Source organism: Orcinus orca, chromosome 8, assembly GCF_937001465.1.
Source record: "Orcinus orca chromosome 8, mOrcOrc1.1, whole genome shotgun sequence".
NCBI classification, from domain to species: domain Eukaryota; kingdom Metazoa; phylum Chordata; class Mammalia; order Artiodactyla; family Delphinidae; genus Orcinus; species Orcinus orca.
The window spans coordinates 107,530,440-107,545,435 of NC_064566.1; the positions used below are offsets into that span (position 1 = coordinate 107,530,440).

The 14,996-nt window shown below is 47.6% G+C and overlaps 1 protein-coding gene across 2 annotated transcripts in view; it reads right to left on the reverse strand.

The window, feature by feature from the left end:
- Nucleotides 1–14,996, reverse strand: part of LOC101270320 (opioid-binding protein/cell adhesion molecule) — a 1,084,701-nt gene that overhangs the window by 504,620 nt on the left and 565,085 nt on the right. For both annotated transcript variants that reach the window (XM_049714323.1, XM_012536988.3), the window contains exon 2: nt 3,454–3,538. In XM_049714323.1, the coding sequence (XP_049570280.1) occupies nt 3,454–3,538 (85 nt within the window). The remainder of the gene's footprint in view (nt 1–3,453; nt 3,539–14,996) is intronic.

The following is a 14,996-nucleotide window of genomic DNA, read 5'->3' on the forward strand; positions in this document are numbered from 1 at the left end:
TGCCATACTAAAAAAAATTAAAAGGAAAAAAAAAAACCCACCCAGGCTGCTGGTGGAAACTTTTCCCGTTTAGTGGAACAATTAGAGCAACAACTCTCACCTCCACGCTACTGCACCCCCCTCAGAATACTCGTGGACACGCATGATGTGGTCCCACTGAGGAACCAAAGTCCATTTAGAGAAGATGGAGGTCCAGGAAGAAAACACATCTGGTGAGATCGTCATGTAACTGAAATAGCCTAATAGATACCAGCTGACCACACTGAACATTCCGGGCTCCTTTCCTGACGCGGGCAATGATTCAGACACAGGACTTCTAGACACTTGTCATATCTAATCTAATGGAAAGGCACAGAACATTTTGAACCCAACAGCAGATAACTGTCATGAAATGATTCTGGCCAAGAGGGCCCGTTTATAATAATGAACTCAAATCCGATTCACAGGAGCTATATTTCAGACACTGTGACTATCACCTTCATTTTCCACATCATCTCTCTTCCAAGAAGGCAAACAATTCCAGAGTCACGTAATTATTTCTACTTTTCAAGTGGCCCTGTGTAGTTATGAGGAAGATAATATGGCCTCATTTACATAAACTGAGTTTCGTCCACATTCAGAACTTCAGCGTCGTCTCTGGCACCTCACTTCCCAGCATCCCTCAGTGCCGTCAAGGACCTAGCACCACAAATCATGCCTCCGAGGAAGGAGAGCATCCTTCCCTAGGCCGGGCAACGTCTCACTGTGAATTTCAAAGGAGGACCCAGCTTCCTCCATTCTTTTGCTTCTCCTAGTCGGTCTCTGGCCTCCTACGTGACTTCATTCAAGATTTCGAAACAGGCTCGGGATACTTGGATCCAGGGCAGCCACGTTTGAAAAGACTTTCTGTGGCTGACGAGCCTGGCGATCATTCAGTTTTTTCAGCGCCTTCTGAACGTTTGATGCATTCAGAACACTGAACTCCCGAACGCTGAATGCCCAAACGTGTACCTTTCGGGAGACTAAAGAGTGGCCACCGTTAAGGATTACAATTTTTAGAAGCAAAAAAAGAACCCAAAATGATACATCTAACTGGGGTTGAGGTCATGGACTTCCAGAGACGGGAAGCAGCGGACGCCCCCTCTGAGTCCTGACGAACAAGGTTTTCATTGAGACGGGCACACAGCTGTGGAACCAGGAAACCAAAGGGGCAGGGAAAACAGAAGGAGAGAGATGGAGACCCCCAGAGATCTGCAGGAGCTAGTTATGTTATTTTAAGAAACACTGTGATAGTAGTGAAACCAGGACCTTAAAAATCAGGAAATAGTAAGAATTAAGTGATGAAAGCAAAGGCAGAAAGATGAGCATGAACAGCAAGGAAACATATATAAAATGGAGGTATCTGATGAAAACAAAGCAAAACGTAATAAAAGAGAACATGAGAGGTAAAAGAAAGAGGATAAAGAAGGATCAAAACGGGAACAATGCACTGAATTTCTCTATTTCGGGGCAAATTATACAGAAGTTGAGAGGCAAAATCAACATAAGACGCGCTTACTTTTTTAAAAATAAAGCATGCCGTCAGGTAACAGATAACAGTTATTCTCAAATACGTAAGGCTCTTTTTCCCTCCAAAGAGGACAAAAAAGCAACTATTCAGCTTTCCCTTTTTTATTCCCATTCCCATTATGAAGCCCAGCTGCTACACATGAGAACTGAAGACCGTGAAAACAGGCCAGCAGCTAATAAAAAAAAGGCAGCTCAAAGCTGGCCCTCTGCTGGTGGAACTATCTTATTGCATCCCGTACAGCGGAAAGCACCAGGTTTTAAGTTTCTGGTTTAACTTTCAGAGGCAAGAAGAGGACAGAGGATTTTGGAAAGTTCAGCACTGAGGCCTTATTCAATGCTGGGCCTCTCTGTCCCTGGTAATAGTTTGGAGGATGAAGAGAGGTGCGTGGCAGCATCAAAATCCCTTCACACCTACCACCATTTCCCCACATTTCCTTAGTTAACATGCACTGTAGCCAGGCTGCTACTCCTCTCTTTGAGCAGACTGGCCCTCTGCACATGTGCCTCTCAGGGCATGGACCCCCAGGATTTCTCTAAGGCAAGGAAGTAGGCATTTTACGTTCCCTCTAGTCTGGGACCGGCTGAGGGGTGCCCACATGCCCAGAGGGTTTCCCTCCTGCTGTCTAGAGAGGAGGTCTGTCTCCATCCTCTGTTTTCTCTCTCCTCCTGGGTCCCCCATGCACCAGCAGACAGACAAGGCTCTTGTCCTCAAGCTCAAAAGAAGACTCAACTGAGGACCACCTTCCAAGTGGCAAGAATCAACCCTAATGCCTGGGCTTAGCTAGGAAGCGCAGGAGGCAGGAGCCTTTCTTTCCTTCCCCAGGGAGAGGCTTGTCCAGATGGAGAGGGTTCAACCAAGGAAGTCAAGGGACGAACAGGAAGGCAGCCCCACCCTCATGCATTCCTTGGAGAAGCCAGGCTTCTTGGTTGCAGAACCCGGGGCACGATGTTTTATTTCCACCGTAACCATCAAAGTCACAGACAGGGCAAATGCATTCACCCTGTGTACACTGTGAGCAGAGTTAAGCTGGGATGTCCCTGAATCGGTCTCCGAGGGCCAGAACTGCCTCATTAAAGGGATAAAAGATGGTATGTGCTGAGCTGGTGGAAAGTGATGGCTGCATTTTTATTAAAGTCTCTGCCGCAGCAGGCCTGGTCCCCAAAGGTTCATATTCCGAGAAGCTCCACCCCTCCGCCTGGAGCATGTAAGTGATTCTCTGTAACTCATTAAGGTAAAACAAAAAGCTTTCCGTACTGTGCTTTTCACATAGGAGTGTTGTTGCATAAAAGCGACATGTTTCCTCTCCCTGGCCTGAGCCTGCAAAGATAAAACTGCCCTCATGATTTATAATTGGGGCCCCAGGAGCACCACACCGGGTTGGCGAGGATGCCTGCCTCTTAAGCAAACCCATAAAAGGCCACGCGGCCCAGCAACAGCAATTCCAGAGCCTGAAATTTCAGGTATCTCTCCGACAGAGATCAGCCAGCCCATTGGGAGGACTACCCTGCCTCATCACATACCTTCCGGACTGTAAGACAGCCACCAGGGTACCAGTGATCTTGGGCTAAAAACCCCCAGTATATGTCAATGCCAGGGCTCTCATCCCGGGGCCAAGGCAAAAGCGAGTCTAGCCACGTCATGGCCTCACAGATACATGGAGCCCCAAGCATGGATTCAGGGCTCACTCCTAAGATCCGGAACCAGAAAAGCCACAGCAAATGACAAAGCTGTCCAGGAGAATGGGTGCCAGCTGCCACAGAACGCCAAGTGGGCACCTCTTGGGCCTGCAAAAGGCCCTCTCCCACGCTCCAATCCCCCACGCAAGTCTCCGGTTCTCTCGCTCGCCCCTTCCCACGGAATCATATCAGAGGGGCTCAGGCCCCCGCCGAAGAACAGCTCCCTACCTGAGGGTGGCGCTCTCCCCCTGCCGGACCGTCACGTTGTCCATCGCTTTGGGGAAGGTGGCATCTCCGCTGCGCACGGGCACTCCTGTGGGTACAAGGAACAGCAGCCTGAGAGACACGACCACGAGGCACTTCCAGGGCAGGAACAGGTACCCACAGACCCCCATCCTCGACGGCCACAACTTCCCAGAACTCCGGCAGCCGCGCGGTCCTCGTCCCCCGCCCCGCACACCGGCGGGTCTCAGGCAGCCGCGTGGGGAGGGAGGAAAGGGCTGGAACCAGCCAGAAGCAGAGAGGGGGAAGCAGAAGCGGAGTCCAGGCTCTCCCGACTCTAATGATTCTTCCTCAAATCCTGCCTCAGCTTTCCAGCCTGGCAGAACCAGAAGCCCCCTCCTGCATCCAAAAAGAGCTTTCTCGACGCTCCCCTGGGGAGGAGGGAGGCGGCCGGGAAGGGAGAGGAAGGAGGAAGGTGCAGGGATGAAGGTCACGGATTGCTCTTTCTCTGCCTCTCTCCGAGATGCTACTTTAACATTCAGTTGGGCACGTCCTGCCGAGGTCTGGCATCAAAAGTTTATAACCCAAAGAAGCCAGGCAAGTGTCTCTGACATAAAGGAGATGTCATAAAAAGCTGCCGCTTCAAGGAGAGGAGAGAATGTTTTATTAGATCACACATATGTACAGTTGTATTTAGAAACCAGCCCGAGTCTCCAATCTGGAACGCAAAGGCGGTAAAAAGTTCCACCGCGGGGACCCGCGGCCGCCGCCGAGCCCGAGGATCCTCCTGTGCGGTGGGTGCCTGGCGTCCTCGCCGCAGCCCGCGCGGCGACTGGCGGCCGGCCCGCGGAGCGCCGGCGGCGCAGGCTCGGGGCCCACGGGGAGCTGGCGGACGCCGCGCCCGCCTCTCCGGGGACGCGGCGCGGGGCGCGGGGACGCGCGGACGCCACGCTCAGCGGCCGCCCCCGGCCTCCGCGCCGCCGGCCTCCCGGGAGCAGCTCCAACACGCGCGGGCCCAGACCGCCGCAGTTGTCATGGCAGCAGCTCCATCACTGACCGCAGCTCTCCGCTGGGCCGGCGCAGAGCGAGCTGGCGGACCGCGCGCCACGCGGCGGGCGCTGGGCGCGGGCGCACACCGTAACCCCAGCCGCGCCGCCCACTCGCGCCGGGAGCCGCGCGTGTCGGGCCGCCACGTCCCCCGCTCCTCTCTCCCCCGACACGGCGCCTGCCCGGGAAAGCCGCGCCCCTCTCGGCGGCTTCCCTGCGTGCGGGCGGGAGGGGAGGGCACGAGAGGGAGCTCGGGACCGCAGCAAATTGGAAACTGACTCGCACCTTCCTTCCCCGGATGCCGGATGCCAAGGCAGAAGTTGCCAAACCCCGCCCTGGAGAGCTCAACTAGGTTTCCCACGCCGGGATTCTGACCCCGTGTGCGCGTCCACCGCTCGGCAGCCCCCTCTCCACGTGGCCGAGCTACAGTCCCATCCCAGGCAGAGCTCTCCTAGGCCCTGGCGAGAAGGTGGAGCGCTTTCTCCTCTGGTGACCCACCTTGGAAATACTCCTGGCCCTTGAGTTGAGCGCTCTCGCTCTCCAGCTGGCAAATCAGAATTTCTTCCTACTGCGCCAATCGTCCCTGTCCTACTCCACGCTTATTACCCAAGTATCTTATTGTAAAAATGCAAAAACTGGGAAAAACACGTAGAGATCCTAAAAAGTAATAAGACTGATTCTTATAAAATCCATCTGTGGCTTTATGATCACGACATAAAGTGGCACCATCGCCGTGTCCGGAGGGGACCTGGTGATAAGGCATTCTTAGAGCCCAGCCTGTCAGTTTGGAGTATGGAGGCATTTCCTTTGGTTAAGAACTGAAAATCTCAGGCTTTCCTTGGGCCTGTCAAGAGGCTTTCTTTCTGCTCCCCCTGACAAAAGCCATCCCTTATTATGTGGCTTCTGCCCTTGTATCATAATTTAATAGTTGCTACATGCATTTGCTTTCCTGCATTCCTTCTCAAATCCTTTTGTAAAATTAGCCTGGGCTCTGAGCAACTGGTGCAATGAAGTGTAATTCAAAAATAAGCTTTAAACTTACACCATTAATTGTGTTCGTTGCTGAAGGGCACAAAAGTGTGCTACCTGTTCTCAGTTATAAAAGCTGGGCACAAATAAATACTGTACTACTATATACTATACTATGATAAATACTGTAATATAAATAAATACCGCCCATCCCCTGCCCCCTGTAAAAAGAGAACCACATACATCTTAGGTCTAAAGTTTTTAATTAGAGCATCGTACCTCAGGAAGAAAGAGTACTTGTCACTAGTTACGCCACCTGTTTTATAAGTTTTATTAATAGAGTGAAAGTACGTGGCCTCTCCTTCCCAGAATGCAGACATTAATAATGCAGGGACGAGCAGCACACTCTCCAGTGAGCTTCTGCCTGAGAGGGTCATGATGCTGGGAGGAGAGGCAAGGCCTCAGAGAGCAGCCAGACAACTTATTTTGGGATCACCCACCAGTTTTCATGACACACATCTTTCCTTAAGACCTGGGTTTTCTGTATACACATTGTACATAATCCTCTAAACTCCGAGATGCTCCTGTCCACCATGAACAGCCTGGAAGGACTTTTTTAGTGCTTTAATCTGTGCAAAGCTGAGAACTGGGGCTGGGCTTATGAATTTCTTCAGTGACAGAGTCTGTCTCCTGAACACCAAGGATGGGAGCCGTGGGGATGGGTCAGGCTGCCGTACAAGCCACGCAGCTCCTGCTGCTTGGTTGCCGGGCACACGGGTGACACGGCCGACTCACGCACCTGCTGGTTCTAGGGCTTCTCAGGAGGTGCAGGTGGGCTGTGGCCAAAGGCTGAATCAGCCCATGAAGGATTACTTGAGATGCAAGGAGTTACTGGAGAAGAAAGGAAAGCAGGAAAGAACATGAGATTCCGGGTGGGAGGAGAACAGGCAGGGCAAGAAGAGAGGCAGAGATAGGATGAAGCGAGGCATTATATATTCTTAATAACATGTAACAAATCCTGCCCTTGGGAAAAGGATACACTTTGTATTTTTGCAGGGCTGACTTCCCCCCTCTAGGTATCCGGAGTCCTAGAGAATGGGGCCGTTATCTTTCTCTTCTGTAAGTCGGCTTCCTGGTTCATATTTGTGGGTGAATACATGAACTTAAGGGCTAGGGAATCAGAGAAATAACTACAGAGGTCTGATTTTTGTGTGAATCTATGCCTGTCTACAGTTTGGTGGGGGAGATTTCATTCATCTGTAAGGCATTGCTAGGGACCAGTATATCCATTTAGAGACTGGAAGGCCAAACCAGATTGAAATGGGAAAGTTAAAAGGGGGTGAGCTTTGCAATGAACAATGAACAAGTAGTTTATAGCAGGAGGTTTCTATGAAATTCTTGACTGAGTACTATGATAGGGAAACCCCCGGTTAAACCTCTTTTGGGTATTTGATGACACATATGAAGACAAATTAAATGAGGACGGATTAGAGTACTAAGCGTATCGGTTCTGCAGTTGGATTGTCCAATCAGATACTGACTCCTTGATCCTTCAGCTGTGTGACTGGTATCTAATAATACCCGTCTCACCTATTTCTTAGGGTTTTGGGGTTTTGTGAAACGTCCCCAAGATTATGTTGTAAGGTCTGGTAAGATGGCAGACATGGAAAAAACTGTCTTGAAAGAAGAGTTCATTCCTTGGCGTTCCCCAGAGGAGGGGACACACCACACTATGCAGGGGCACATGAGAGAGGAAGCAGAAAGGACAAGGAGAAAGCAAGGTCCAGAGAGCTGATGGTGGTTTCCAGGAGAAGGAATTGGCAAGGTGGGGAGGGCAAGCTTGAGCAGACTTAGGGTTGGAGTTTTTGAATAACTGTGGCAGGCCCGGACTCTGGATGTGGTCTCTAGTTGTCCAGTACCTGGCCCTGGGGTGACTCACAGGGCAGGGGACACATTGGCTTGGCGCGTGACAATTGGGTAGAGGAAATGGTTAGGGATGTGGGCTCTTACTGGGTTGGTTTGCATATGAAGGACGTGCTGAAGGCAAGTTGTTTGCTATCTCTAGAAATTAGCTATAGCCCTGGGAGAGACAGTCTCTCCAGAATTTGCAAGCCTCCAAGATGTCAAAGCATCTTAAAATACAGAATAGAAAACCTCAAAACTTGATTAATACAGGGTGACAATTAATGAGATAATTGCCAAAGGACTCGGCACGGTGGAAGCGCTTAGTAATCGTAAATTATGACTATATAGCAAAACCCCCACTTTCCAGTGATTACAACTTGTGACGTGTAAAAAGTCACAAATGAAAGGATGTAAATGCCCTACGTGCCAACTAAGGCTCCGATCCAGACCTACAGACGTCTAGATATTTAGGGCGATTTGTAATAGAAAATGCAAGTTGGATCCAGTGCAATGTAGTAGTTTTAGGAAACGTAAAGCAGGGAGGTTACCTGATCTGATGAGCTTTAAAATATCACTTTGTCGTGAAGAGAAGGAGTTGCAAGGGCACAGAGTGGGATTCAGGGAGAGCGTTGGGAGCAGAAGAGGGAAGAAATGATGTCGGTGACAATGGTGATGGAGAAACAGGGAAAGGTAAGGGGCGTACTGTGGAAGTACAGTAGTCAGGGCTTCCTGAGAGACTGGATGCTGGGATTGAGAAAAAGAAGGGGTTGAGTCTGGGGTGGCACAATTCCCTGTGATGAGGCTGAATCCAGAAGAAATAGGTTTAGAGAGGCAGAGGTTGAAGGAGTGAGTGAAGTGCTGTAGGAGACCGTCAAGTGGAGCCGTGGGCTGGCAGCAGGAGGAAGCAGGCTGAAGCCGCAGCAGAGCACTGAAGACAGCCCTAGCAGCTCACCTAGGCTCACTGTTAAAGGGAAAACGGTGATAAACGTCCTTCTCTTTCTGCTCTGCATGTGTGGCGAGGAGATGTTATCCATGGAACCCTCGCTCCAGATCTAGAGGCCCCTCTGCCTTTGTTTGTAAATCAGAAATAAACCCCATCAGTATAAACTTTAGAACCTAAGCTGTTCTGAAGTTTAGTGATTCCACTGTTTTCAGTTTGTCTCTTAATATACTTCCTCTGCTCGGCCGTATCTTAGCTTTTGACAGTAGATTCTAAAATTGTTTGGGGATGAGGCTGTGAATTATATTGGTATGGTTTTTAAAAAATGCTACTCACTTACCCTTAATGAATCCAGGGGGCCCAGGTTTAAGTCCTTGTTTCTGCTGTAACTTACCAGCTATGATGTAGTTCAATCAAAAGCCCTTGTTTTATTGGGTAGTGGGTCAGACCAGAACTTGGACACTGGAGTCCACCTGAATCCTACCTCTAAAACCTACTTCAGGGTGATTTTATACAATATCCTTAACTTTGATAATCCTTAGTTTCCCCATCTGTAAATAGAGGCAATGATAGTAATGAATGTGTACAGTATTCTTGAGAGTTAAATGAAATACAATTTGTCAGCACCCTGCTGGGCCCTCCGTAAGGACCCAATAAATGTTTTCTGATTACCTAGAGGAAGAGACCTAATTCCCCCCACCATCATAGGTTTTTTTCTCTGAAGTGGCTCTGGGGGCAGATAAGCTGTACAGAGCAGGGCAGGCAAATTTCCAAGTTGTCCAGAGGTTGTGTGTGTGTGTGTGTGTGTGTGTGTGTGTGTGTGTGCGTGTGTGTGTGTGTGCGCGCGCGCGCGCGCAATATGGGAAACTGAAGAGGTCTCTCTCTAATTTTAAAGAGCCGATTTTAGAACCAGAAGTCACCTAAGGACCAAAGTGGTTGTTAAAATGGTTTCCTTGTACCATGGAGAGGCTGCCTAGATGAGGTTGGCTATGGGGAACTCTGGATCCAACAGAAATATCTGAATTTATCTAATGAAATTTATATCCAGTTGTAAAAGCAATTTCAAACTGTGTGTTATTTATAAATAAGGAAAACTTACAGCTTGTGTTTATCTGAGAGAAGATTGTACCCAGCTGCTCTGTGTGTGCATTAGAAAGAAAGAAAATAAGAAGCCTGTGCGTGATGCATATTTATATTCCAGAAACCGACCTAAATCAGGAGGACCCAGTGGGGCAGGACGATTGAGTAGGCATCGTGGTTTAGCTGGGGGATATTGTCTGTCTTGGGCCCTCAGGACGCGCAGGTATTACCAGCTAGAGATGTTTGCTAGTGAATAGAGAGGTAAGAATTCAAAATGAACTGAACCAAAAGCCTTCAGTTTTTAGGCTCAAGGAAGTTCCAAGACATGGAAACACATACCAGAATGTAATACTTGAGATGAGACACAAGTTCTGTTCAAAATAAAACTCAAAGCCATCCCTGTATAATAACTGCCTACAAGATCAGTGCTAAAAAGGAATGAGGGACTTCATTTCTCTTTGTCTTTTTGCACTCTTGATAACCGAGCCAAATATACATGTTTTTTTAAAATTGAGGTATAATCGACATATAAAGCTATGTTAGTTTCAGGTGTACAACATAATGATTTGATATTTGCATATATTGCAAAATGATCACCACAGTAAGTCTGGTTAACATCTGTCCCTACATAGTTACCATGTTTCTTCTTATGATGAGGACTTTTGAGGCAAATAGATGTTCAGTGGTTTTCCTAGTCCACTGCTGACCTGAGGCCAGACTTCAGGTCAGTGGAATCTTGCTCTGCCCCCGCCTTCCATCATTGACCAAATCACACCCTCTCTGTCAGGCCCCATGTGCCCGGGCCAGTGAGAAGCACCGATAGGGGGCAGCAATTAAAATCCATGCTTTGCATCCCAGCCCTGCCTCTTGTAACTCTGTGATCTGGGGCACATTTCTTATCTTCTCTGAGTCTGTATGTTCTCATCTGTAAACAGGGTTAACAGGGGCATCTTGGCAAGTCTGCCCTGAGAATTAAGACAGCTCACTCCTCTTGCCATGCCTGGCACAGTGACCGCTATCAATGAACATAAAATTCCTCTTCTCTGCTCTATTCCAAAATAACTGAAATTGACCAAAACAAACAAAACTGCAATAGAAAGGAAACAAAACATAAGGCACACACGATTCGCTTTGTAAAAAAATACAGAGGCGATATTCCCCAAGACCAAAGAAGTGATCCACCGATGGCCTACAATCCAGTTGCTGTAACATCAGCCTCCTTACCCTACACCCTGCCCTTCTTAGTGTCGTGCACGTGCCTGCATGTAACTGTCTCTCTCGCGTTAGTATTGCAGGGTCCCTGAGAGCAGGTACTTCTTCTGCTCATCCCTGATTCCTCTGCCATGGACTAGAGCCTGGCATGGAGTAAATACCAGAAAATATCTGCTGCACGAGAGAACTGATGTCCACTCTCCACGGTCTGTAGAATGTCAGTGAAGCCGACAGCCGAGAATGTGCTTCTTCCCATTCTCATTTCCTCCCTGGCCCCCAAACTCCTCAATGGTGGGACATCATGAGGCACCAACATCAACTGCACTGAACATCTCCTTCTAGAAAACCTGGAGGCTCCTGCAAAGAGACCAGTTTCCACAAACCATACAATAAAATCCGCCTCATTGCTTTATAGCCACACCACATATAGTTCTATAAATCAAATGACAAAAAAACCTTTATATTGAAACCTACAAGCCATAAAATGTGTTTTTTTAAATGCTCAGTAGGAGTTATTACAGTCTACCCCTCCAGAGTCTCATTACAGCTTCCACTATGACAGGCGGAAAGTGGATCATTCCACCCGAGAACCAGGGTGTGGAGGAGAGAGTGCCCGTCAGGAGCCAACCTGCCTGGCTCTAAACCTGGACTTGCCACCCAGGACCATGTGGGCAAAGGACCAGACTTCTCTGAGCCCAAGTTTACTCATTGGTTAGATTAGCAACACTGTGCTTTTTCTTCCTTTGAAGAACTGAACAAGTTGTATATGTGACCCCAGCAGAGGGCTCAGCACACAGGACGTGTGCTCTGATGCTTCACCTGCCCTCTCTCCCCTTCCTGCTAAAGTAAATCTGAACTCCCTAGGTCTTAGAGAGGATCTAGGACTTGCATTTTATATTATATGTTGATTACTTGAAATCTTATCTCGTTTGCCAAGCTTTAAAAAATATATTGTTCATTTATTTTGTTGACTAATTCGTTCAATCTTTCTCTTTTTTTTCTGACGAAGACTCATTGAATATATAGGCAGTTTGCTGGGCTGGGGGATACAGAGAACATGATATATCACCTGCCTACAAGGCGTTTATAAGTTAGTAGGGCAAATGAATCAGATATTGGAATACAATATGGTAAGATTTAAAATAAAAACATGCAAGGATGCTACAACATCTCAGAGTTGGACCATCTAAATTAGGTGAGGATTCTTGGAAAGCTACTCAAAGGAAGTGACTCTTAAGAGCATCTTTAAAGACTGAGAGTGATTTAGGCTGCTGCTGGGTTTCTGATGTTGGCTACTGAGTGGATGATTGATAGAACCAATCGCAGAGAAATGGTAAGGAGAGTGGATACTGAGTGGAGGGGCATAAATGGTCAATGTGGAAGGTAAGGCCAGTGAAACCTCCAAGGAGAGCTTTCTGTTGGCATTTGGATGTTTAGGTTTTGAGTCTGAGAAGGACACAATGTTTAGAGCTATGGATTCTGTAATCATCTTTGTTTAGGTGGAGCTGAAGCCCTGGGTCCTGTGGCAGTTGTTCAGCACAAGATTCAGGGAGGGGAATGAAGCCTTAGATGTGAGGTCTGGGCAACAGAAATGCTGAAGGGGTGTGGGGAGATCTCATGAAGGAGTCTGTGCAGTGGCCAGAAAATCAGAAGGGGAATCAGGGATCAGTGACCTCCTAGACTATTAAGAAGAGAGTGGTTAACGGTGTCTGCTGCTAGGGAATTCAGGACAGTGAAGGATGGTCTGCCATGTGTTCAGTCTTCCCAGTGGGAACAAAGGTGGCTTTGGCAGAAGAAGTTTCACTGCGGGGGCAGCAGCAGAAGTCAGTTGGTGAGCTGAGGGATGATGGAGAGAGCAAACGGTGCCCAGGCTTTCCAGCTGAGTGTGACAGAATAAGAAGGGAGAAAGTGAGGCTCTGACTGCACAGAGATGTGGGTATGAGGGAGGCTGGCATTGGGTTTCATTTTATTTCATCTGTAGCCTGACAGCCCTCAATACTGATATATGGTGTCTGAAGATAAGAGTTTCGTGGACTTGTCAGAGACCTGCATGTGCTAATCACAGCATTTTGTATGTGGCTGATGAGTAACGAGTACATGTCAAATGAACTGTTTCAGGTCAGAAGTTCCATCTCTGGACCCACTCAGGGACAGACCAACCAACCAACATTTAAAGAACCATTACAGTGACCATTGTCATCACCACCATAATCATCATCATAACCATCATCACCATCATCACCACCATCATCATCATCATAACCATCATCACCATCATCACCATCATCACCACCATCACCATCATCATCATCACCATCATCACCACCATCACCATCATCACCATCACCACCATCATCACCACCATCATCACCATCATCATCACCATCATCATCACCATCATCATCATCACCATCATCACCATCATCACCACCATCATCACCATCATCATCACCATCATCACCATCATCATCATCACATCACCATAATCATCATCACCATCACCACCATCATCATCATCATAACCATCACCACCATCATCACCACCACCACCGTCATCATCATCATCACTACCATCATCACCACCATCACCATCACCATCATCACCACCATCATCAACATCATCATCACCATCATCACCATCATCATCACCATCATCACCACCACCATCATCATCCCACTATGTGCCAGATGCTAGGGTACACGCCTCACAGGTACCACCTCATGTCATCCTTTTAACATCTCTGTGAGAAAGGTATCATTATTATTAGATTAAGAAACCAGTGCATAGAGAAGAAAGATTGTTTCTAGTCATTTCTAAGAAGTCAAAGTAGAAAATGCTGTATCTTTTCCTGTCCCCATCACGGTTCACTGCTACATCAATAACAACCATAACAGTTCCTGGCGAATAGCACAGTCTCAATAAATATTTACTCAATTAATAATGAAGACCAGTTATGTATCTCCATTTCATAGCCTCCAATTTCACAGATATTAGAGCTATTCAAGATGCACATTCCATATATTAGATAATTGAAGAAATTTGGCTTCATTTGGACATTGGATGATATTTCATTGGTAGCAATTTAGCTTGAGGTGGAGAAGAATTAAAGTAGTTCAGTGTGTGTCAGTCCAGACTCCCTGTGCCCACACAGCACTGACATTGGACCACACCGGTATGTATCCTGGAGGAAGTTCCTCATGGTGGGAGAGCAGGTGGCTGGGTTAACACACACTGTGTATGGGCTCTAGATATTAGTATTCTAATTAATGAGATATAACCATGCTAATCAGAAGCATAGCTTGGGATGGACATGATCATTGTGATGTAAAGAGGAAGCCTCTCATAAAGTGTTATCACATCACAGAATCCAGCTCCTATGTGTTTATTTATACATGTTCTCAAGCTCTCACACATGCACTTGTGCTCTGGTCACATTTTAACATGTCTTTTTATTGTGGGTTTTGGCCAAAAAAGTTTGAGATGCGTTGGCCTGGACAGTCTCTAAAATTCTGCTAGCCTCTAAGCATCATCACCACCACCACACTGACATCTGGGATTTGTCTCTGAGCAATCTCTTTTCCTCACCACTAATGCCGACCCCCCACCTCTCAACTGAACACCCATTTTTCTCTCTGATGTGATCCCAAAAGTTCACTCTCATCTCCTCCCAGCTGCTTGAGCTCCCAGTCACCTTGCTGGATGGATTCAATATTACAGAGATCAATACAGGGAAACAGAACAGAACAAAACAAAACAAACGAACGAAAAAAAACCACACACACTCTGGGTCATGAGCTCTCCACTGCCCGTGCTGGCAGGAAATGCAGGCCGAGAACTGGGAAGGGGGGAAATAGAATAAACTCCTGACACTTCCCCCTCCAAGCGTCAGGAAGTCTTGGGCCAGAGGAAATGGCAACAAGAAAGTATAAGAAAAGGAAGGAAGGGAGCATTACAGGAGAGAGAAAGATGCATCCAAGCATCTTCTATTAGAATTCTCCAGATAAAAGGAGCCAGCAGGGTCAGAGAGACAGACAGACAGACATATATATGAAGATAGAAGCTAGACAGGATATATAGGGAGAAGATATATAATCCAATGTCTACCTACCTATCCATCTCCCTACCTAACCTATCTAGCTAGCTAGATTTATTTCCAGTACCTGGCCTCTGCAGTTGTGGTGTGCCATGTCTGCGGGGCAGACCTGAAGACCGGAGACCCGGGGAGAGTTCATGCTGCAGTTCACATCTGAAGGCTGTGTGCTGGCAGAATTCCCTCCTCCTCTGGGAAGTCAGTGGTTTTCCATTAAGAAAACTTTCAACTGCTTGGATAAGGCCCACCCACACAATGGAAGTTAATCAGCTTCACTCGAAGTCTACTATTTTATTTTATTTTAT